Source organism: Crocuta crocuta, unplaced genomic scaffold (genome assembly GCF_008692635.1).
Source record: "Crocuta crocuta isolate KB4526 unplaced genomic scaffold, BGI_CrCroc_1.0 scaffold367, whole genome shotgun sequence".
NCBI classification, from domain to species: Eukaryota; Metazoa; Chordata; class Mammalia; order Carnivora; family Hyaenidae; genus Crocuta; species Crocuta crocuta.
The window spans coordinates 5183168-5207195 of NW_027527936.1; the positions used below are offsets into that span (position 1 = coordinate 5183168).

The 24028-nt window shown below is 38.1% G+C and overlaps 1 protein-coding gene across 1 annotated transcript in view; it reads right to left on the reverse strand.

Moving 5' to 3' along the window:
• TESK2 (testis associated actin remodelling kinase 2) overlaps positions 1-24028 on the reverse strand; it is a 145562-nt gene that overhangs the window by 105809 nt on the left and 15725 nt on the right. The window contains exon 2 of the mRNA XM_077752093.1: positions 2066-2376. Coding sequence (XP_077608219.1) covers positions 2066-2287 — 222 coding nt within the window. The 5' untranslated portion in view covers positions 2288-2376. The remainder of the gene's footprint in view (positions 1-2065; positions 2377-24028) is intronic.

The following is a 24028-nucleotide window of genomic DNA, read 5'->3' on the forward strand; positions in this document are numbered from 1 at the left end:
ACTTGCACTCTGTCTCTCAAAAATAAATTAAAATGTTAAAAAAAAAAAAAAAAGTGGCTCAGTCAGTTAAGCATTTGANTAAAAACATAACATTTCTCTCTCCTAGAAAAAAAAAAACATAAATAAAAAAAGAAAGAAAACATTTTTAAAAATTTTTAAAAAAAGAGAGTTACACTGATCATGATGAGCACTGAGTAATGTACAGAATTGTTGAATCACTATTGTACACCTGAAACTAATATAACACTGTATATTTAGTGGAATTAAATTTTTTATTAAAAAAATGGGCAAAGAGGGGTACCTGGATGGGTCAGTTGGTTTTGAGTCCAATTTTGGCTCAGATCATGATCTTGAGTTTCGTGAGTTCAAGTCCCGCATTGGGCTTTGTGCTAACCACTCGGAGCCTGGAGCCTGCTTCAGATTCTGTGTCTCCCTCTCTCTGCCCCTCCCCTGCTCGCGCTCTGTCTCTCTCTCTCAAAAATAATAAACATTAAAAATTTTTTAAAAGATTGGAACATGAAATATGGCTTAAATTGGAACATGGGTAGTTCATCCATAGTGACAGGTATAAAGGCTGAATAAGTGGGTGAAGGTACTGGATTAGTAGATATCTGTGGTGATAGGAGGCTGTGGAAATTCTCCAACTTGCTTCAGTTTTTTCAGTGAATTAGGAAGCAAGCTCATCACTGAGAAAAAGTACTGAGAGTTTCATGAGAGAAGAAAAAGTATGAAATAATGTTCTGGGGGAATAAATGAACTTGAGAAATATGAACACTTGGGAGCATTAAGGGCTCAACTTTATTAAAAATAACCAAATAAAAACTATATGAGTGGGGATATATGCATATCTTGTTACATGTATATATAAATTTTTATATATGTATGTAAGATGTCTGTGTGTATAATATATATATAAGCACAGAAAAGGGTCCAGAAGCATACAAATTGTTAATAGTGCTTATTGTTAGAGAGAGAGATAGCTATATACAGGGAGGGAGAGTGGAAGATACGCCTATATTACTTGAATTTTTGATCAGTATGTATTATTTTTATAATTAAAATAGCTTAGGGATATGAGCACTGTTACGTGGAAACTAATTTGACAATAAACTATTTGTAAAAAAAAAAAAAAGAAAGAAAAAAAAGAAAAAAAAAATAGCTTAGGGGCGTCTGAGTGGCTCAGCCAGTTAAGCATTCGACTTCAGCTCAGGTCATGATCTCACGGTTCATGGGTTTGAGCTCTGCATCAGGCTTTGTGCTGACAGCTCAGAGCCTGGAGCCTGCTTCAGATTCTGTGTCTCCCTCTCTCTCTGACCCTCCCCTGCTCACACTGTCTCTCTCTCTCTCTCAGAAATAAACAAAACATTTTTAAAAATGTAAAAAAAAAAATAGCTTAGATATTTATAGTGTGAGAGGACAGTTTATTTTTTAATTAACTTTTTTTTATCAAAATAAGAGCCTTGATAAATGTCTCTAGAAAGATGGAGAGAGGAAAAAATAGGACATAAACAACCATTATGTACAACTCCCAATGTTACAATTCTCCCAGTCATCCCCTCCAACTCCAAAGTACCTGAGGCAGAGACTGGGCACCATCAAGTAAATACAAAAATATCCAGGTTCTGACTCTAGGCGCTGATGGAAAAGGGGCAGGTCAGGCCTCCCAGGCATAAATGGAAGGAGCAGATATGAAGTAAATCACATAAAGAGTTTCCGTCTTCAGGGTGACTCCAAACTGCAGGCTGGCTCAGGGCATCCCCAGAATCCTCTTGCGTCTCCTGTTGTTGACTGCATCTGGGAGCAGACCCCAAGTGAGGCCCAGTATCCTGGCCAGGGTCTTGGTGTCACACGTGGACCAGCAAGAGGGCACACAGCACCAGCCAGGCCCATGGCCACCAGAAGTCCCAAAGCCGTAGGAGAGAACAATTTAGAACACCGATCAAGATGCACAGCACCCTCAACTCAACTGGGCAAAGCATATATCATAATTAAACACAATTATGAACTCTGTAGTAAAGCTGATTATCAACAAGACAATATGAGAAAAGCAGAGGCATCCACTCACCTTGAACACTTCAGAGAAGAAGCCAGACCCTATTTTTTCACAGGTGAAGTCATCTAAACGCGTCAGTCTAGAAAAGGCACTTATAAGAGCTCGATATGAAGACGGCCAAACTCTTCCCACCTGGGTCATGTTCCCTTCTCCCCCACCACCTCCTTCAAAATCTTCAAGACGCTCCACACGTGGAGGAAAGCCTGCAATTGAATTCCGTTTGCTCCGATCCATAGTCTCAATAATCACTTTTTTCTTCTTTTAAGAAGGAACTCCACACATAATACAATTTTGTTGAGTTTTACTTTTCTTCTGGTTTGACACTAAAAAAGATATCAGAAAGATATTTCATTAAAACCATTAAAGAATAAATACGTACAAACCAATGAATTATCAACGTGAAAATATTTCCTCTTTTACATTCGAAGTCCTGATTTCCAATCTAGAAAAGACTATATATTTACCTTTAAAAAATACTGCTATACTTAAAGGCCAAAATGTAGTCAGTCTTTAGAGTAGACTATAATAAACATCAATTGCATTCTAAAAAACAAAATAACAACAATAATATCCATCATTCATTCATGAATGAATGAATATCCATTCATTAAGCATCCAATCTAGGAATCATAGTATAAAAGCTCTATATACGTCATCATTTCATTCTCAAATAATCCATGACAGAAGCACCTGGGTGACTTAATCAGCTAAGTATCCAACTCTTCATTTCAGTTCAGTCATGATCTTGTGGTTCATGAGTTCAAGCCTGCATCAGGTTCTGTGCTGACAACCCAGACTCTGCTTGGGATTCTCTGTCTCTCTCTGCCCCTTACCCACTCATGTCCTCTCTCTCTCAAAAATAAACATTTAAATAATAATTCATGATATAAGAATTATTATGTTATTGGGGCACTAGGGTGACTCAGAAGGTTAAGCGTACGACTTCAGTTCAGGTCATAATCTCAGTTTGTGAGTTTGAGCCCTGCATCGGGCTCTGTGCTGACAGTCCAGAGCCAGGAGCCTGCTTCAGATTCTGTCTCCCTCTCACTGCCCCTCCCCCGCTTGCACTCTGACTCCTTTCTCTCTCTCAAAAATAAATAAGCATTTAAAAAATGTATGAAAAAGAATTATTGTTATTTTCATAAAGAGGTCAAATGATCGTACTGTCATTAAACAGCAGAGATATAATTAAAATGCAAGATTTTCTGATTCAAAAGCCTATGTTCATACCATCCCCCTTCATAGCCTGCATCACATAATTTTCTCTTCATTTAAAGAAGTATTAAGTCCAAATATATAAAACAATGACAAAAATTTTATACCATAAAATTATATAATTTTAAAAGAAGAAAACCATATCCAAAAGCAACTTAAAAATTCATTATTGACTAAACAGTAGTCTAGCAGAAGTGACTACAGAAGGCTCTACCCCATCTGGTACATGACTAAGAATAAAAATGAGGGATGCCTGCCTGCCTCAGTCAGTTAACATCTTACTCCTGATTTCAGCTCAGGTCATGACCTCATTGTTCATGAGTTCAAACCCCATGTTGGGCTCTGTGCTGACAGTGTGGAGCCTGCTTGGGATTCTCTCTCCCTCTCTATCTATGCCTCTCACCCCATTCATGTGCTCGTTCTCACAATAAATAAACTTAAAAAAAAAAAAGAATAAAAATACAAACCCATTTTTTTCTTTTAGCCTATCCCTTTCTACTTCTTTTTTTCCATGAGAATAGATTACAAGGGTCATTTGCAGAATATAACATTACGACATTTCAATTAGTAAAATGCTTTCTTAAATGTGATGAATACCTAACCCAGGCTATCTATACCACCTCCAACCATGGAGAACAGGGGCAGAGCTCCCAGGGTCACTCTTACAATATGACCCTGACTCTACCCCTAGCCAAAGTCAGTGGCACACTGCTCAATATGGACCAATCACAGTTCCTTTCCTGGAAATTTGGAATTGGAATTAAGATATCCCAGCCTCAGTTTGGCTGCTTTCTTAAATGGAAGCCATGTAGGAGTACCCGGCTGGCTCAATCAGTAGAGCATGGGACTCTTAATTTCAGGGTCATGAGTGTAAGCCCCATGCTGGGTGTAGAGAGTCTTTAAAAATAAAATCTTAAAAATAATAATAATAAAAGATGAAAGCCATGTAAACTTAGGAGCTGACAGCCATGGCCATTTTTTACCACATAGCCTGGAAGGCAGAAAAAGCCAAGAGATTGAGCCCAATCTACAAAGAAAAAAAGACAGAGACAGAACTTCTTACATTTCCCAATATGCTATAGTCTTCAATACCTGAGCCTCATTGCATCCTGACTTAAGATTCCATGAGATATCCTTGTATCTTTAAAATAAATTATCTTTGCTTTAAGCCAATTTTACCAAAGTCTTCAAAGAAGGAAGAATAATACAAGTTCTCAAAGAATAAAATATTTAAGTACCTCTACTGTACCTTGCCAAAAAGTGGCTACAGATCATAAGATCAAAAATTTAGGATTTTATAGCCAGTAGAGACCATAAAGTTCAGCCACTCATTTTATATGTGAGAAAACATAACTCTCAGAATGTGGAAATGATTTGCCAAAGCTATAAGGCATTTACTAGCAAAGCTAAACTTAGAACCAAGGAACCAAAAGTAGTACATTTCTAAAAGTCTGTCTGCTGATCATCTGCTTTAGAATTACCCAAGAAGCTTGTTTAAAACCCAGATTATTGTATCTCAACCTTGACCTACTAAATCAGAGTCTCCTGGAGTAAGTCCTGGAAATTTTACCAAGCTCCACAGTGATTATGTCCATTAAGAGTTAAAGATCTTCTACTCAGAGAAAGGGTATGTTAATAACTTGAAAAAAAAAAAAACAGCAGGAATTTGACAAGAATTTCCTCACTTAATCCTTAACACATAACACCAAGGTAGGTATGATTCCCACTTCACAGAAAAAGAAATGTAGGCTAAGAAGGTCAAGTAACTTCTGTAAGGATACAGAGCTAGCAGAACCAGAATTGGAACCAAGGTCCATACAGCACCAAAGCTCAAGCTTTTTCCATTTCATATTATTTAGCTCAGTATTTTTCCGTTGCAGAGTTGTAAGAGTTAAGCCAGTCATCTAAATAGAAAAGAGAACCAGGGCGCCTACGTGGCTCAGTAGGCACTCTTGATTTCAGTGCAGGTCATAATCTTAAGAGTTCTTGGGATCTGAGCTGACAGTGAGGAGCCAGCTTAGGATTCTCTCTCCTCTGTCTCTGCCCTCCCCCTGTTCATACACTCTCTCTCTCTCAAATAAATTTAAAAAAAAAAAAAGTTTTTTAATGAGCTTTAGGGGCTCCTGGGTGGTTCAGCTGGTTAAGCATCCAACTTTGGCTCAGGTCATGATCTTGCAGTTTGTGGGTTCGAGCCCTGCGTCGGGCTCTAGGCTGAGCGCAACAGCTCAGAGCCTTCCTGCTGTGGATTCTGTGTCTCCCTCAGTCTCTGCCCCTGCCCCACTTGCACTTGCTCACACACTCTTGGTTGCGCGCATGTGCTCTCTCTCTCTCAAATTAAAAAAAAAAATGAACTTTAGAAAAGAGGACCAGTACTTGAGTGCAGAGAAAGACAATGGTCACTGTAATTTGGACAGAGATAGAAAAGAAAGGAAAAAATAAACTTGACTTTAGAAAAATAAAATACAATGGGGCACCTGGGTTGCTCAGTGGGAAGCTTCCAACTTCAGCTCTGGTCATGATCTCTCAGTGTGTAGGTTCAAGCCCCAAGTCAGGCTCCATAATGACAGTTCAGAACCTAGAGCCTGCTTCTGTCTCCCTGTCTCTCTGCCCTCCCCTTTGTGCTCTTTCTCTCTCTCTCTCTCAAAAGTAAAAATAAACATTAAAAATATTTTTTAAGGAAAAAGAAAATACAAGATACTGAAGTTAAAACTACATAAAACATAGCTGCCTATGAAATTACTGAACAATCTGATTGGCTTACTGTCTACTGACTTTTAATTTTTTAGATATATTTCATTTTGAATGAAATACACTGTTAACTTCCACAATGCCCTCAATTTTTCTGGAGGGTAGCAGATTCTATTCTGTATAATAAGAGTTGGAAGACAGAATTGCTCACTGTAGTTCAACAGGTCTGAGAGGAGGTAAGGAATACCTAACAGCAACTGAACTGGTTTGGTTGGAGTTGTTATAAGTTTCATAATAGCACAATAGGCTGAACTTTTTCTTTTTTTCTAAAGTAGGTTCCACACCCAGCATGTAGCCCAACCCTGGGCTTGAACTCATGATCCTGAGATCAAGACCTGAGCTGAGATCAAGAGCTGATTGCTCAACCAAATGAGCCACCCAGGTGCCCCTGGGCTGAAATGTTTGATATTTTTATTCTGAAAAACAAATAACTTTGTATCTTGGCTCATGGCACTTTTTAAGAGAGGGGGAAAGTATTTATTTAAAAGGTATATGCTTGGGTGTCTGGGTGGCTCAGTTGGTTAAGTATCTATCTGATTATTGCTCAGGTCATGATCTCATGGTTTGTGAGTTTGAGCCTCATATTGGGCTCTCTGCAGTCAGCACAGAGCCCACTTTGGATCCTCTGTCTCCCTCTCTCTCTCTCTGCCCCTCCCTTGGCTCATTCTCTCTCTCTCTCTCTAAAATAAATACATAAATTTTTTGAAGAAAGTTAAAAAAATAAAAGGTATATGCTTATACAAACTCCTGCAGAGAAGGACAGGAGATGTGAACAAGAATATTCATTTCATTTTAACATTGTTTGTAATAAGTGGGGGGCAAGGGGGACAGAAAACAACCCAAAGTTTATCTGTAGGAACAATAAGAAACTGTAGAATATTTTTCAATGAAATATATAGCACTTACAATGAATGAACTCTATCTAGCAATGTAGATGTATTTCAAAAGCAGTACTAAGTGGGGGCTGGGGGGAAAGAAGTAAGTTGTAGTTAAGTGGTATCATGAAAATTTAAATCAAAAAAATATTAAGTTATAAAAAAATGGAAGTGAAAAGAAACCTGGGGTAGCAATACGTATATGGACATAACAGACCTTAAAACAAAGAAATATGGGGGCGCCTGGGTGGCTCAGTCAGTTGAGCATCCGACTTCGGCTCAGGTCATGATCTCAGTTAGTGAGTTCGAGCCCCGCATTGGGCTCTGTGCTCTCAGCTAGCTCAGAGCCTGGAGCCTGCTTCAGATTCTGTGTCTCCCTCTTTCTCTGACCCTCCCCTGCTCATGCTCTCTCTCTCTTTCTCTCTTTCTCTCTCACTCTCTCTCTCACACACACACACAGAAATGAATAAAACATTTTTAAAAAATTTTAAAAAACGATGATAAAAAGAAACAAAGGAGGACACTACATAATGATAAAGGAGACAATTCAACAAGAGAATGTAACAACTATAATACATAAAGTAGTTATTAACAGACATAAAAACTGACAATAATACAATAATAGTAGGGGGCTTTAAAAAAATTTTTTATAGTTTATTTATTTTTGAGACAGAGAGAGACAGAGCATGAGTGGGAGGGTCAGAGACAGAGGGAGACACAGAATCCGAAGACAGGCTCCAGGTTCTGAGCTAGCTGTCAGCACACAGAATCCGAAGACAGGCTCCAGGTTCTGAGCTAGCTGTCAGCACAGAGTCCAACGTGGGGCTCCAACCCACAAACTGGGGCTTGAACCCACAAACCACTAGATCATGACCTGAGTTGAAGTCGGACGTTCAACCGACTGAGCCACCCAGGTGCCCCCATCATAGAGGACTTTGATACCCAACTTACATTGATAAACAGATCAGACAGAAAATCAAAAAGGAAACAGTAGCTTTGAATGACTCAGTAGATGAAGTAGATCTAACAGATATATTCAGAACATCCCCAAACAGTGGAATACACATTCTTTCCAAGTGCATATGGAATATTCTCCAGAACATGTTAGGCCACCAAACAAATCTCAACAAATTGAAAAAGACTGAAATCATATCATGTATATTTTCTGAGGATAATAATATGAAACTAGAAATCAACACAAGACAAAATCTGGAAAGAACACAAATACACAGAAGCTAAATAACTTGCTAGTAAACAATAAATGGGTCAACCAAGAAACCAAAGAAGAAATTTATAAATACATGGAGACAAATGAAAAAGAAAACACAACTGTCCAAAATCTTTGGGATGAAGCAAAAACTATTCTAAAAGGGAAGATTATAACAATGCAGGCCTACCTCAAGAAACAAAAAGAATCTCAAATAAACAACCTAACTTTACATCTAAAGGAGCTAGAAAAAGAGTAACAAAGCCTGAAGCTAGTAGAAGGAAACTAAAAAAAAAAAAAGAAGAAAAAAAACCAGATCAATGAAACCAGGAGCTGGTTCTCTGAACAGATCAACAAAAGTAATAAGCCTTTAGCCAGATGCATTAAAAAAAAAGAAGAGAGAGGAGTCAAATACATAAAATCAGAAATGAAGGAGAAATAAAAACCAACACCAAGAAATACAAAGGATTATAAGAGATTACGAAAAATGATATGCCAACAAATTGGACAGCTACAAGAAATGGATAAATTCTTAGAAACATATAACGTACCAAATTGAATCAGAAAGATATAAGAAAATTTAAACAGATTACTTGCAATGAAATTGAATCAGTAATCAAAAAACTTCCAAAAAAACCAAAGTTCAGGACCAGATGGCTTCATAGGTGAATTCTATCAAACATTTAAAAAATTCTATCAAACTATTCTAAAAAATCAAAGAGGAAAGAAAGCTTCCAAATTCATCTATGAGACCAGATTACACAGATAAAGACATTCCCCCAAAAAGGGGGAGGGGGAGGAGAAGGAGAAATAGGAAGAGGAGGAGGAGCAGCGTTAGAGGGAATATACCTCAACATAATAATGGCCATATATGAAAAACCCAAAGCTAACATCGTACTCAATGATGACAAACTGAGAGCTTTTCCTCTAAGATCAGGAACAAGAAAAGGAGATCCATTCTCAATACTTTTATTTAACACAGTACTAGAAGTCCTAACCATAGCAATCAGACAAGAAAATTTTGAAATAAAAGGCATCAAAATTGGTAAGGAAGAAGTAAAATTTTTTAAATATTTGCAGATGACATGATACTATATAAAGAAAACCCTCAAGACTCCACCAACTAATAGTACTGGTAAATTAATTCAATGAAGTTGCAGGATACAAAGTTAATATATAGAAATCTGTTGCATTTCTATACACTAAAAATGAAGTAGCAAAAAGAGAAATTAAGAAAACAATCCCATTTACAATTACATCAAAAAGAATAAAATATCTAGTAACAAACCTAACCAAAGAGCTGAAAAATCTGTATTCTGAAAATCACAAAATATTGATAAAAGAAAATGAAGACAATATAAATAGAAAAATACACCATGATCACAGACTGGAAGAATACTGTTAAAATGTCCATATTACCGAAAGCAATCTACAGATTTTATGCACTTCCTATCAAAATACAAACATTTTTCACAGAACTAAAACAAATAATCCTAAAATTTGTATGGAACCGTAAAAGACCCTGAATAGCCAAAGTAATCTTGAAAAAGAACAACAAAGCTAGAGGTACAATGATCCCAGATTTCAAGATATACTACAAAGCTGTAGTAATAAAAATAGTTTAGGACAGGCACAAAATAGACACACAAATCAACAGAACAGAATAAAGAATTCAGAAATAAACCCATGATTTTATGGTCAATTAATCTACATCAAAAGAGGCAAGAATATACAATAGGAAAAAGATAATCTCTTCTACAAATAGGGTTGGTAAAACTGGACAGCAACATGCAAAAGAATGACACCAGAACACTTCTTATTCTATACACAAAAACAAACTCAAAATAGATTAAAGACCTAAATATGGGGCCTAAAATCACAAAATTCCTAGAAAAAAACATAGGCATTAATTTTTTTCACATGAGCCGTAGAAACATTTTTCTAGATAGGTCTTTTGAGGCAAGAGAAAACAAAGCAAAATTAAACTACTGAGACTACGTCAAAATAAAAACCTTTTGGACAGTGAGAGAAACTGACAACAAAACAAAAAGTAACCTACTAAATGGGAGAAGATATTTACAAATGATGTATCTGATTAGGGGTTAAATATCCAAAATACATAAAGAACTTATACAACTCAAATCCAAGAAAATAAATAATCCAATTAAAAATATATGGAGAGGTGGGGCACCTGGGTAGCTCAGTCAGTTAAGTTCATAAGTTAAGCATCCGACTTTGGCCCAGGTCATGATCTCGCAGTCTGGAAGCACAAGTCCTACTTTGGGCTGTCTGCTGTTAGCACAGAGCCCACTTTGGATCATCTGTCCCCCTCTCTCTCTGTTCCTACCCTACTCAGGTGCACGCTCTCTCAAAAACTAAATAAATGTTTTTAAAAATGGATGAGTTCCTCGGTGACTGAGTCAGTTAAGTGTCCGACTCTTGATCTCAGCTCATGTCATGATCTCATAGTTCGTGGGTTCAAGCCCCACATCGGTCTCTGTGCTGACAGCATGGAGCCTGCTTGGAATTCTCTCCCCCTCTCTCTCCGCCCCTACCCCACTCATTCATTCATTCTCTCCCTCTCTCTCTGTCTCTCAAATAAACTTAAAAAAAAAAAAAAGGAACAAAGAGGGGCACTTGGGTGGCTCAATAGATTAAGTGGCCAACTCTTGATTTTAGGTCATGGTCTCTTGGTTCATGGGTTTAAGCCCTGCACTGGACTCTGTGCTCATAGCACGGAGCCCCTTTTGAATTCTCTGTCTCCCTCTTTCTGCCCTTCCCTCCCCCCACCCTCTCAAAAACAAACAAACATTAACAAAATTTTTTAAATGGACAGAGGATCTGGATAAATAGTTTTCCAAAGACATACAGATGGTCAACAAACACATGAAAAGATGCTCAACATCACTCATCATCAGGGAAATACAAATCAAAACCACAGTGAGATATCACCTCACACCTGTCAGAATGCCTAAAATCAAAACACAAGAAACAAGCGCTGGGGAGGATGTGGAGAAAAAGGGACCCTTGTGCACTGCTGGTAAGAATGCAAACTGATGCAGCCACTGTGGAAAACAGCATGGAGGTTCCTTAAAAAATTAAAATTAGAATTATCATATGATCTAGTAATTTTGCTACTGGGTATTTACCCAAAGAATATGAAGACACTAATTCAAAAAGATACATGTACCCCCATGTTTATTGAAGCATTATTTATAACAGCCAAATTGTGGAATCAACCCAAATGTCCATCATTACATGAATAGATAAAAAAGAGGTGGTGTGTGTCATACATGGAATATTACTCAGGATAAAAAAGTAAGAAATCTTGCTATTTGTAACAACATGGATAGATCTAGAGGATACAATGCTAAGTGAAATAATCAGAAGACAAATACCAGATGATTTCATTCATATATGAAATTAAGAAACAAAAGAAAAAACAAAGGAAAAAAAGAGACAAAACAACAGACTTTTTTTTAGAGGGGAGAGAGGCAGAGGAAGGAGAGGAAGAATCTTAAGCAGGCTCCACACCTGGCACAGAGCCCCAATTCAGGGAGATCAAGACCTAGGCCAAAATCAAGTCAGATACTTAAACAACTAAACTACCACAAGTGACCCAAAACAACAGACTTTTAAATCCAGGGAACAAACTGGTGGTTGCCAGAGGGGAAACGTGTGCGAGGGATGGGTGAAATAAAGGGGATGAAGAGTTATCTTGATGAGCACTGAGAAATGTATACAATTGTTGACTCATTATTAGATTGTACACTTGAAACCAATGTAACACTGTATGTTAATTATACTTGAACTTATGAAAAAATTTAAAAAGTTACCCCCCACAAAAAGAATGCAGGTCTAATCCTATGATATTATTTTAATAAAAAATGTATCTTTTGAAACATAAAATAATACCTATTATAGACAGCAAGATAGCATACTGACTAAAGGTATAGCCTCCATAGCCAATCAGGTTCAAATCCTTGCTCCGTAACTTATAGGGGCTTCAACCTNGAGAGAGGAGGAGATGAGGATCCCAAGCAGTATCTGTGCTGATAGCAGAGAGCCCAATGCAGGGCTTAAACTCATGAACCATGAGATCATGTTAGACGCTTAACCAACTGAGCCACCCAGTGCCCCAGAACCTGGCCGAGTCATTTTAAAATCTTTCTATATCTCTAGCTCCCCATCTGTAAAATGGAAATAAAAATTGTATTTATATTATAATATTTTATATGTATTAACTTTATTTAATCCTTACAACAGCCCCAGGGTGNATTTTGAGAGAGAGCAAGCATGAGTGGGAGAGGGGTAGAAAGAGGGAGAGAGAGAATCCCAAGGAGGCTCTGAGCTATCAGCACAGAGCTTGGACAGGAGGTGTTCAAACTCACAAACCACGAGATCACGACCTGAGCTGAAATCAAGAGTGAGACGCATACCCAACTGAGCCAGCCAGCCACCCCTATTATAATCATTATTTAAGGATAGATACTTATACTAAATGTCTGAATGCATGAATGAGAAAGACAGACACTAAATTTATAGTAATTGCCTTGGTGGGAAAGAAGACAATGAGATATGGAAGAGAAACAAAGGAGACTTCAACTATAGCAACAAAGTTTTGTTTCCTTTTATTAAAAAAATCAACTTAAGAGGGGGCGCCTGGGTGGCTCAGTCCGAGACTGACTTTGGCACAGGTCATGATCTTGCATTCCTGAGAACAAGCCCAACATTGGGCTGGCTGCTGTCAGCATGGAGCCCACTCCTGAACCTCTGGTCCCCTTCTTTCTTTGCACCTCACCCGCTTGTGTTCTCTTCCAAAAATAAATAAAACATTGAAAAATAAATAAATTTATTTTTTAAAGAGACTGGGTGGGTGACTCAATCAGTTAAGCAACTGACTTCTGCTCAGGTCATGATTTTGCGGTTCATGGGTTCGAGCCCCATGTCAGACTCTGTACTGACAGTTTGGAGCCTGAAGCATGCTTTGGACTCTGTGTCTCCCTCTCTCTCTGCCTCTCCCACCCCTCTCTCTCAAAAATAAACATTTTTAAAAAATAATAAATAGGGGCGCCTGGGTGGCTTAGTCGGTTAAGCGTCCGACTTTCGCTTAGGTCATGATCTCGCGGTTCGTGGGTTCGAGCCCCGCGTCGGGCTCTGTGCTGACTGCCAGCTCAGAGCCTGGAGCCTGTTTCAGTCTGTGACTCCCTCTCTCTCTGACCCTCCCCTGCTCACGCTGTCTCTCTCTCTCCTGGAAATAAAATAAAACATTAAAAATAATAATAATAATAATAATAAATAAAAATAAACTTAAGGGAAAATAAAATTATATATTTGTTAATTTTGTTATCTTTTGTTAGCTAATATTGTGGTATTATACTCTAGTCTATATTCAATTTCTTTTAAAAGTAAAGAATTTTTAAAAGTCTATTGCCAATACAACAGCTATGTAGTATGCTTACTCTCAAGAAAACTGAAAGCGGGGCGCCTGGGTGGCTCAGTTGGCTAAGCGTCCGACTTCAGCTCAGGTTATGATCTCGCAGTTCGTGCTGAAAGCCAGCTCAGAGCCTGGAGCCTGTCTTCGGATTCTGTGACTCCCTCTCTCTCTGACCCTCCCCTGCTCATGCTGTCTCTATCTCTCTCTCAAAAATAAATAAAACATTAAAAAAATTTTTTTAAGAAAACTGAAAGCAATTTGGTAAGCAAATAGCACCCCAATGTGCAACCCAAGTCTCCAGATCCTCAAACTTTTATTCTGCAACAGTTCCACTACAGTTTTTGGTTCAGGGAGTATTTATTATATCTTAAACTAAAATCTTAAAAGCACTAAGAGAATTTTTGAATAGTGTAGCTTATTCATGTTCACAAACTTAAAATATAAAAGCACTCATGAGAAACACTGGTATTGAGTTGTACAGCTCATATCACATGCTAAAGTAACATTAATTACTAGACAGTTGAGATGAATGGTAAAAAGTACAGTCCCCTTACGCGAGTAAGAACTTTATTAATCCATTATGGAGAAGTGCTGAACATGGGGTAACTTCTAAAACATGCCTTATGTTCTCTTGGCCTGCATACTAAATGACCAGATTTTATTTTCTATTATTTTTTAAATATTTTTTAAAGTTTTATTTATTGGGGCACCTGGGTGGCTCAGTCTTGAGCATCCAACTATACCTCAGGTCATGATCTTGTGGTTCGTGAGTTTGAGCCCTGCATTGGGCTCTGGGCTAATAGCTCAGAGCCTAGAGCCTGGAGTCAGCTACAGATTCTGTGTCTCCCTTTCTCTCTTCCCGTCTCCTGGTTGCATTCTCTCTCTCTCTTTCTCTCTCTCTCAAAAACAAATAACATTTAAAAAAAATAATAAAGTTTTATTTATTTTGAGAGAGACAAAGAGAGAGCAAGTGAGCAGCAGAGAGAGACAGAGAGAGAGAATCCCAAGCAGGCTCTGCAGTGTTAACACAGAGCCCAATGCAGGGCTTGAACTCATGAACTGTGAGATCATGACCTGATAAGAAACCAAAACTCAGACACCTGTGTGAGCCATCCAGGTGCCCCCTAAATGACCACATTTTAAATGAAATCAACCAAGCTACAAATGACTTTCAATTTAATCTGACAAATTTTAATTAGCCATGAAAGGCAACAAAAGCACGAATGAATAGACTCTAAAGCCACACCCTATTTTTTTAAGTCTGAAAATTATTAAGAAAAATTTTTAATGTTTATTTTATTTTTGAGAGAGAGACAGAGCAGGGGAGGGACAGAGAGAGAGGGAGACACAAAATCCGACGCAGGCTCAAGGCTCTGAGCTGTCAGCATAGAGCCTAACATGGTGCTTGAACTTGCAAACTGTGTGATTATGACCTGAGCCAAAGTCAGATGCTCAACTGACTGAGCCACCCAGTGCCCCTGAAAATGATTAATTAATTTTAAAATTAAAAAAAACAAGTTATTTGAAATGTGTGAGATTTTACATTTTCAGCCTCTCAATTACCTCCCTTAGTTTTATGGACTATTATCTTTTTTTTATACTAATAACACCCCTGAAAGTATTCTATTTTGGGGAACAGAGACAACCACAATTACTCTCACATTTACTAGAAAGATTCAATGATTGAAAAAATGCAGGTTTCACTTTAAAGAGACTACCTGAGGGGTGCCGTGTGGCTTAGCCCATTGAACATTGGACTCTTGACTGCAGCTCAGGTCATGATCTCATGGTCTGTGGATTTGAGCCCCACTTTGGGCTCTATGCTGGCAATGTGGAGCCTGCTTGGGATTGTCCCTCTCTCCCTTTCTCTCTGTCCCTTCCTCACTCACACTCTCTCTCAAAAATAAATAAATGTTAAAAAAAAAAAAAGAATAATTAACTTTCAGTGCACCTGGGTATCTTAGTCAGTTGAGCATCCAACTTTGGCTCAGGTCATGATCTCACAGTTAGTGAGTCGAACCCTCCCCAACTCATGTACACGCTCTCTCATGCTCACACTCTCTCTCTTTCAAAAATAAACATTTAAAAAAAAGAATTAATTTTCCTGGGACAAGACCGCACCATTCATGCTGCTCCTGACAGTCTGGGGATCAGAAAAACTGCACATGGTAAATGGACCACCACATTTTACAGAAAGTACATTGTTTCCAAAGGAATGTGGGGGAAAACTACAAAGTCTACACATTTAGAAAGGATGGTACCTTGTTTGTCTGGGACAATGGAGAAAAAAAATATATTATCAATGTCACTAACAAGGGACTAATGTACTCCTTTACCCTCCCAAAGACAGTTTGCCTTGAGTTCTCACCCAGAAACACTATACTGGCAATGTGACAGCCTCACATTACTTCTAAAGATGGCACAGCTGGGATGCCCAACCTACCACGTTATGGTGTGAAAACTGGTACATGTTTGAAATCTTTTATCTAGAAAAAAAATGCAAAATTGGTGTCCATCTGGGTCAGGAGATGAATATTTGTGTTGGAAATGTTAATAGGGGCTCCTGAGTGGCTCAGCTGGTTAAGCCTCCAACTTCAGCTCAGGTCATGATCTCACATTTCATGGGTTTGAGCCCCGCATCCCACTCTATGCTTTCAGTGCAGAGCCTGCTTTGGATCCTGTTTCCCTCTCTCTCTGCCCCTCCCCTGCTCGCTCGCGCTCTCTCTCTCTCTCTCTCTCTCTCTCTCAAAAATAACTAAACATTAAAAAATAAAAAGGAAATGTTAACAATGAAGTTCACTTCTTTGAAAACAATTTTAGTATGGAAATATTAATGAAATAAATTTACTCTTTATTATAAATGTATAGTTTTAATGCCTTAAATGGCATCTTAGGATTTTCCTAAATACTGTTAATAGATTAAAAATTGCTATTATATTAATTCATTTGAATAACTCTTCTATATTTAAGTGCTAGTGAAATTCTGTAACACAAAGATTTCCTTTTATAGTAAATTTTTATTTTCTAAAGTGTTTTTAAATTTTTTTTTTTTAGAGGGAGAGAAAGCGTGCATGCAAACAGGGGAGGGGCAGAGAGAGAGGGAGAAGGAAATCCTAAGCAGGTCCTGCGTTATCAGCATGGACCCCAACACAGGGCTCAATCTCATGAACCTGAGATCATGACCTGAGCCGAAATCAAGAGTCAGATGCTCAACCAACTGAGCCACCAACTGAGCCCTAAGCTCAACCAACTGAGCCCTAAACATGGAATTCTTAAATGAAAACTGGTGAGAGTATGATCTGCTTCACTAAAAATATTTCAGCTGGAGTCCCAGTTGTTCTCATTTAGGGACATGTGAAAATTCATGGGGAAGAAGGTCCTTGTCAGGGAGGAGTTACTGTCACAGTGGTGAGGGTGTGAGGTGGGTGGGCACTACTGGCATTTCAGTGGGCAGGGGCCAGGAAAGCTAAATGTCCACAAGGCACAGAACAGTGCACAACAAAGAATTGTCCTGCCCTAAATGCCAATAGTGCCCTTGTTGAGAAATAATATGTTAGAAAAGCTACATCAGTTTGGTACTTTAAACTAGGAAATAGCCTTTAGCAATCTTTCAAAAATGCCAAAATTATGTTGCTAACAAGGACTCAAATCATTTTTTAGTAAATTTATTCTCAATTTCAACACTTACAAACTCAGAAGTTCAAACTTTTTGCTTTTTTACATAGACAAGTATTGCTTTTCAAAGGCTAATTTTCACTTATATTGGGATTGATTTATTTTTCACACAGAAGGTACAATTAAAGCTTTGGGGAAAGTAATCTGAAAAGCTATCAATAAATGAGCCAGTGAACTAAATACTCTATATCCAATGTTATATATATTATCCTTCAAAGTAGGAACTCCACAAATGATTTTCCATAGGATCAAGGAAACTTTTCTAGGACTCGCAGTTAGATCATACTTTCATCTGAAATGTCTCTGGAAATAATAACTGCAGCTACCATTTACCATGGACCATGTGTTCTACCAAGTGGCATTTATTTTTGTTTCATTTTGTTTTTAATTTTTTTTAATGTTTATTTTTGAGATACAGAGTGTAAGCAAGGGAGGGCAGAGAGAGGAAGACACACAGAGTCTGAAGTAGGGTCCAGACTCTGAGCTATCTGCATAGAGCCTGATGTGGGGCTCAAACCCATGAATCATGAGATTATGACCTGAGCTCAACTGACTCCAATATTCTACTGACTGAGCCACTCAGGTGCCCCCTGTTTTGTTTTTCGTTTGTTTGTTTGTTTGTTTGTTTTTAAAGTTTATTTTTTCTGAGAGAGGGAGCACAGGCAGGTGAGGGGCAGAGAGGAGAGACAGAATCCCAAGCAGGCTCTGAGCCATCAGTGCAGAGCCTGAAGTGGGGCTCGAATTCATGAAACGTGAGATCATGATCTGAGCAGAGATCAAGAGTCAGATGCTCATCCCACTGAGCCACCCAGCTGCCCCTGTTTACTTATTTTTTGAGAGAGAGAGAAAGAGAGAACATAAGCAGGGAAGGGGCAGAAAGGAGAGGGAGACACAGAATCTGAAGCAGGCTCTAGGTTCAAAGCTGTCAACACAAAGCCCAACAGGGGCCTGAACTCACCAACGGTGGGTGGCAAGATCATGACCTGAGCTGAAGCTGGACGCTTAACCGACTAAGCCACCCAGGCACTCCTACCAAGTGTTTAGCATACGTTATCTCTAGTATTTATGACAACTCTGCAAATAAGGTATTATCTCCAATTTAAAGAGGATGAAATAAGACACTAAGATTAAAAGACTTGATCAAACTCAAACAACTAGTGACAGACTTGGGATTCAAATTCAGTAGTTCCAAACTGAAACACTTCCCACCATGATATGTCCCTTCCAGAAAAACTACTAAATTTCTATGAAAAATTATTTGCATATTAAGCTAGGTAGAAAGCTACTATTATTCCCCACCCTACCTTGTCAACAGAGGCTAAGGAGTATATGATAGCTCCACCAAACTCTAGAACAAAAGCTTTTAGTCATTTAATCACATTTCACAGACATAAAAATTACCATTGGTTTAAATAGACTATCTAAAAAATGGATGCCAAGCTGCAAACTGATAGGGAAGACAGGCCAACTCATAATCATATTTCTCTTCCATTCTGATATACAGTATTTATTCTTATCCTCTCATTTAACAGGAACAAAGTAGAGGAAACTTCACAGTAGCAGAGATGCAAATAAAATCCTGCATTGTACTGACTAGTTATCAACCATCAGGTAGCAGGCAGGACATAGCAGGGTCAGTGTCAGCCAGGAACCAAAAATTTTCAGTATTTATCCAAACATAGAATCATGTGTGTACAAAGTTGGTAATGAAGTTCCACAAAGTGAGTAAAAAGGTTTGCTGAGATTTCAGTGGACTTTTATAATCTGGGTATAAAGAGTAGAAAAAAAGGCAAATACTATCCTAATCATATATTGCTTTCTTTCTATTATCATAAAAACTTTGAAAGTCAAAACAAAACAAGGATTTGTTATGGTTAAGATGTAACCCAGAAAACTGGCCATTTTCAAGAACATGAATACCGACAAGTGCATTAAGACCAACCACATGGCAAATCTACACAACAAATCTGCTCAGCTACTATCCTAAGAACCAACATAGCAAATACAGACATATTTCAGGATGACTGCCCAATTAAAAATAAAAGCAATACTGCTGAACTTGCCATTCTACTGTGAAATAATGAGTTGCAGTTTCCATTCAAACCAAAAGCAATCTAACATAGAAACTGGCATCCCCTATTTAATTAGGCATGAATTACACAATGGCATGTATTGGTGTCAGACAGATCAAAAGCTAGTTCTTTAAACTGTATTATCTCTTTTGGATAAACATCTTATCTGCTCTTTTAACTATAATCTAACAGGCCTTATGTCATGACATAAAACAGAAACTTAAGTTGTAAAGGCATTTAGATTAACTAGTCCAATCTTTCAATCAATTCAGGAATCCCCTCTGTTAACTTACTCCAATGTTAATTGGGTAACCAGGTACAAGGTATTATAATAAAATTTAATTAGTTACTATAATCCAAACAGTCCTCCAAGTGCTTTATATTTAACATTCATAATGCCTGATAGAATAGACACTATTATTATTCTTGTTTTTTAAATGTGGAAACAAAGACATGAAAGAATTAGTTAACTGGTCCAAGCTCCTACAGCCAAGAAGCTGTAGAGCCACAATTCAAATCCAGAGTTTATACTCTTAATCATTATACTACTTCCTCTCTTAGATAAGGATATCAAATACCAAATAAAACATGATTCAACCCCTCCAGGAGCTTAGTATTCCCTTGGAAAGACACATGTAATTCAATGAGTACAATACAGTGTGATCATTGCTAATGATATATTAGAAATAAGGACTTAATTAAAGCACTAGCAGTAAGGACAGAGAATTAGGAAAGGACAGAGAATTAGGAAAGAATAAGTGATAAGTGACTTTTAAAAGAAGAGCAAATGTGAGGCGCCTGGGTGGCTTAGTTGGTTGAGCGTCCGACTTTCGCTTAGGTCATGATCTCGCGGTTCGTGGGTTCGAGCCCCGCGTCAGGCTCTGTGCTGACTGCCAGCTCAGAGCCTGGAGCCTATTTCAGAGTCTGTGTCTCCCTCTCTCTCTGACCCTCCCCTGCTCACGCTGTCTCTCTCTCTGTCCTAGAAATAAATAAAAATATAAAAAAAAAAAAAAAAGAAGAAGAGCAAATGGAAGTAGGAGGTATGAGTGGTACTTAGGATAACTCCAAGTTTAATTAGAATCCTTCCCATGTTTCAAGTTTGGGTGATTTGGGGAATGAATAGGCATTCACCAAAAGGAAAATATTTGTGAACTGATTAAAATTCTCTTCTGATCTTACAGAGTTTAAGCTGCCTAAAAGAATACCAAGTGTTGGGGCGCCTGGGTGGCTTAGACGGTTAAGCGTCCGACTTTCGCTTAGGTCATGATCTTGCCGTTCGTGGGTTCGAGCCCCGCGTCGGGCTCTGTGCTGACTGCCAGCTCAGAGCCTGAAAACTGTTTCAGTCTGTGACTCCCTCTCTCTCTCTCTCTCTCTCTCCTAGAAACAAATAAAACATTTAAAAAAAAAAAAGAATACCATGTGACAATATTTAGGAAGCAGCTATAGACACCACACTGGAGTCAGTAGAGAGGACTAGCCTAGAGATACAGACTTGAAAGTCATTAGCACTCCCAAACATTCTAAAGAGTTTCTCAAAGTAGAGAATATGAGTAATAGGTAATATTTACTGAGTTGGTATTATGTGCCACAGCCCAGTCTCCTTCTTGATGTCCTCAAGTGAAATCAGATGAGAGACCAAGGGAACACCAACATATACAGGACAAAATGCAAACAACAGAGGTAAAAATAAAACCAAGAGAAAGTATGTCACATAAGCCAAAAGTGGAAATGATGAACATTATCAAATGCCACAAGGTAGTCAAATAATATGAAGAAGAGTGGCCAATGGATATACACTACAGAGCAAGAGTCAGCTCAGCCTACCAAGAAAGAAAACAAACCCACTAAGAAAGAGCCCACTACTGTGCTGACTGCCAGTTCAGAGCCTGGAGCCTGTTTCAGAGTCTGTGTCTCCCTCTCTCTCTGACCCTCCCCTGCTCACGCTGTCTCTCTCTCTCTCTCCTAAAAATGAATAAAATATTAAAAAAAAAAAAAAAAGAAAGAGCCCACTAATTCCTCCAGCAGCTTGTACTATTGGAAAGTTCTAATTGTTACAAGTTTTTCTTTCTGAAGAAATAAAAGCATAGAAAAACAGTATCCTATTCAAATTCTGACTCTGAAGGAGAATTAAGAGTTATGACTTAAATACAGTAATGATACTTGATTGAAACTTGATTTGAACAAACTAGATATAAAAGATAAAAGGAAATTTTAATAAGGATTTCTACTAGACGATAGTAGCAAATTATTTTAAGTTTATCAATTTTTTTAGTAATCTCTACACCCAACATGGAGCTCAGACTCACAACCACGAGATCAGGAGTCACATGCTCAGGGCCACCTGGGTGGCTCAGCCGGTTAAGTGTCCAACTTCAGCTCAGGTCCTAATCTCACTGTTTGTGAGTTCAAGTCCCTATGTCAGGCTTTTTGCCGACAGCTCAGAGCCTGGAGCCCACTTCAGATTCTGTGTCTCCCTCTCTCTGCCCTTCCTCTGCTCACACTCTGTCTCTTTCTCTTTCAAAAATAAATAAAGATTTAAAAAAAAAGTGACATGCTCTTCCACCTGAGCCAGCCAGGCACCGAGATGATAGTAGAAAATTATTATTAATTTTGTTAAATATAACAATGTCACTAAGATTATATAAGACTTATTTTGGGAAAAACAGAGGTGAAATAGCATGTCTGTATTTGCATTAAAATAAATCAGAAAAAAATAAATGTAGCAAATTTTACAAAATGTTAATAATTGTTATAGATGGGAGATGGGTAAATGGGTGTTATTTATATTTCGCTCATAATAACAAAAACAAAAAGGCTTCAGAAACAAAAGATAAACATTTTGTCAATAAAAAAATCCAGCAAATCAATACTGTGCATAAATTAGTGTGCTTCACAGATATTGCATTTTTTACAAAGTGAAGGTTTATGACAACCCTGCATTGATTAAGTCTATTGGCACCATTTTCCAACAGCATTTCCTCACTTCTCATCTCTCATTTTGGAAATTCTTGCAATATGGCAAACTTTTCATTATTATTATAACTGTTATGGTGATCTGTGATGTTACTAATTATCTGGAGATGCCACAAACTGCACCATGTAAGATGGAGAAATGAACTGATGAATGTTGTATACGTTCTAACTGCCCCATCAACCAGCTTTTCCCTCTTCTCTCTCCCTCTCCTAGGGCTTCTCTGGTCCCTGAGAAACAATATTGAAGTTAGGCCAGTTAATTTTTACTTTCAAATCTTATTACTTAAGAAACCCATTTTAGGGGCGCCTGGGTGGCTCAGTCGGTTAAGCATCCGACTTCGGCTCAGGTCATGATCTCACAGTTCGTGGGTTCAAGCCCCACGTCAGGCTCTGTGCTGACAGCTAGCTCAGAGCCTGGAGCCTCTTCAGATTCTGTACCTCCCTCTCTCTCTCTGACCCTCCCTTGCTCATGCTGTCTCTCTCTCAGAAATTAAAAAAAAAAAAATTAAAAAGAAAAAGAAACACATTTCAGGAGCACCTAGGTGGCTCAGTCCCTCAGTCAGTTAGGTGTCTGACTCAGGTCACAATCTCAAGGTTTGTGAGTTGGAGCCCGGCAGGCATCAGACTCTGTGCTGATTATGCAGAGCCTGCCTGGGATTTGCTTTCTCTCTCTCTCCCTCTCTCTCTCTCTCTGCCCCTCCCCCACTTGTGTGTTCTCAATCTCTCTCTCTTTCAAAATAAATTAAAAAAAAAAAAAAAGAAAAGAAAACCAAACACATTTCATAATGCTACAGCTGCTATAGGAAATGATTCCTCTGATGAATCTGGGCAAAATAAACTGAAAATTTCCTGGAAAGGATTCACCATTCTAGATTCCATTAAGCATATTTGGGATTCATGGAAGAGGTCAAAATAGCAACAGTAGCAAGAGTTTGGAAGACACTGATTCCAATTCTCACACATGACTTTGTAAGTTCAAGGCTTCAGTAGGAAGTAACTTCAGGAGGACTTCAGGAGGAAGTAACTTCAGATGGAATGGAAATAGTAAGAAAATTAGAAGTGGAGCCCAAGGATGTGAGTCAACTATTACAATCTCATGATAAAACTTGCTTTTTATGGATGAGCAAAGAAAGTAGTTTCTTGGGATGGAATCTACTCCCAAAGATGCTGTGAAGATTGTTGAAATGACAACAAAGGCTTTAGAATATTACATAAATTTAGTTGATAAAGCAGCTGCAGGGTTTGAGAGAACTGACTCCAATTTAGAAAGAAGTTCTACCAAAAGAAAACAAAAAAAAAAGAAAGAAAGAAGTTCTACTATGGGTAAAATACTATCAAACAGCATCACATGCTACAGAGGAATCATTTGTGGAAGTAACGGAAAAATCAATGTGGCAAACTTCACATTGTTGTCTTATTTTAAGAAACTGCTACAGCCGCCTCAACCTTTAGTAACCATCATGCTGATCAGGCAGCAGCCATCAACATCCAGGCAAGACTCCACCAGCAAAAAGATTATGACTCACTGAAAGCTGAGATAATGGTTAGCATTTTTAAGCAATACAGTACAGTTGGGCCTCAAACAACATATATTTGAACTACATGAGTCCACTTATAAATGAGTTTTTGATAAATATAGTACGGTACTATAAATATATTTTCTCCTCCTGACTTTAATATTTTCATTTCAAAACAAAAAAAAATTCTTTTCTCTAGCTTACTTTATTCTAAGAATACAGTACATTATATATATATATATATATAAAATATGTG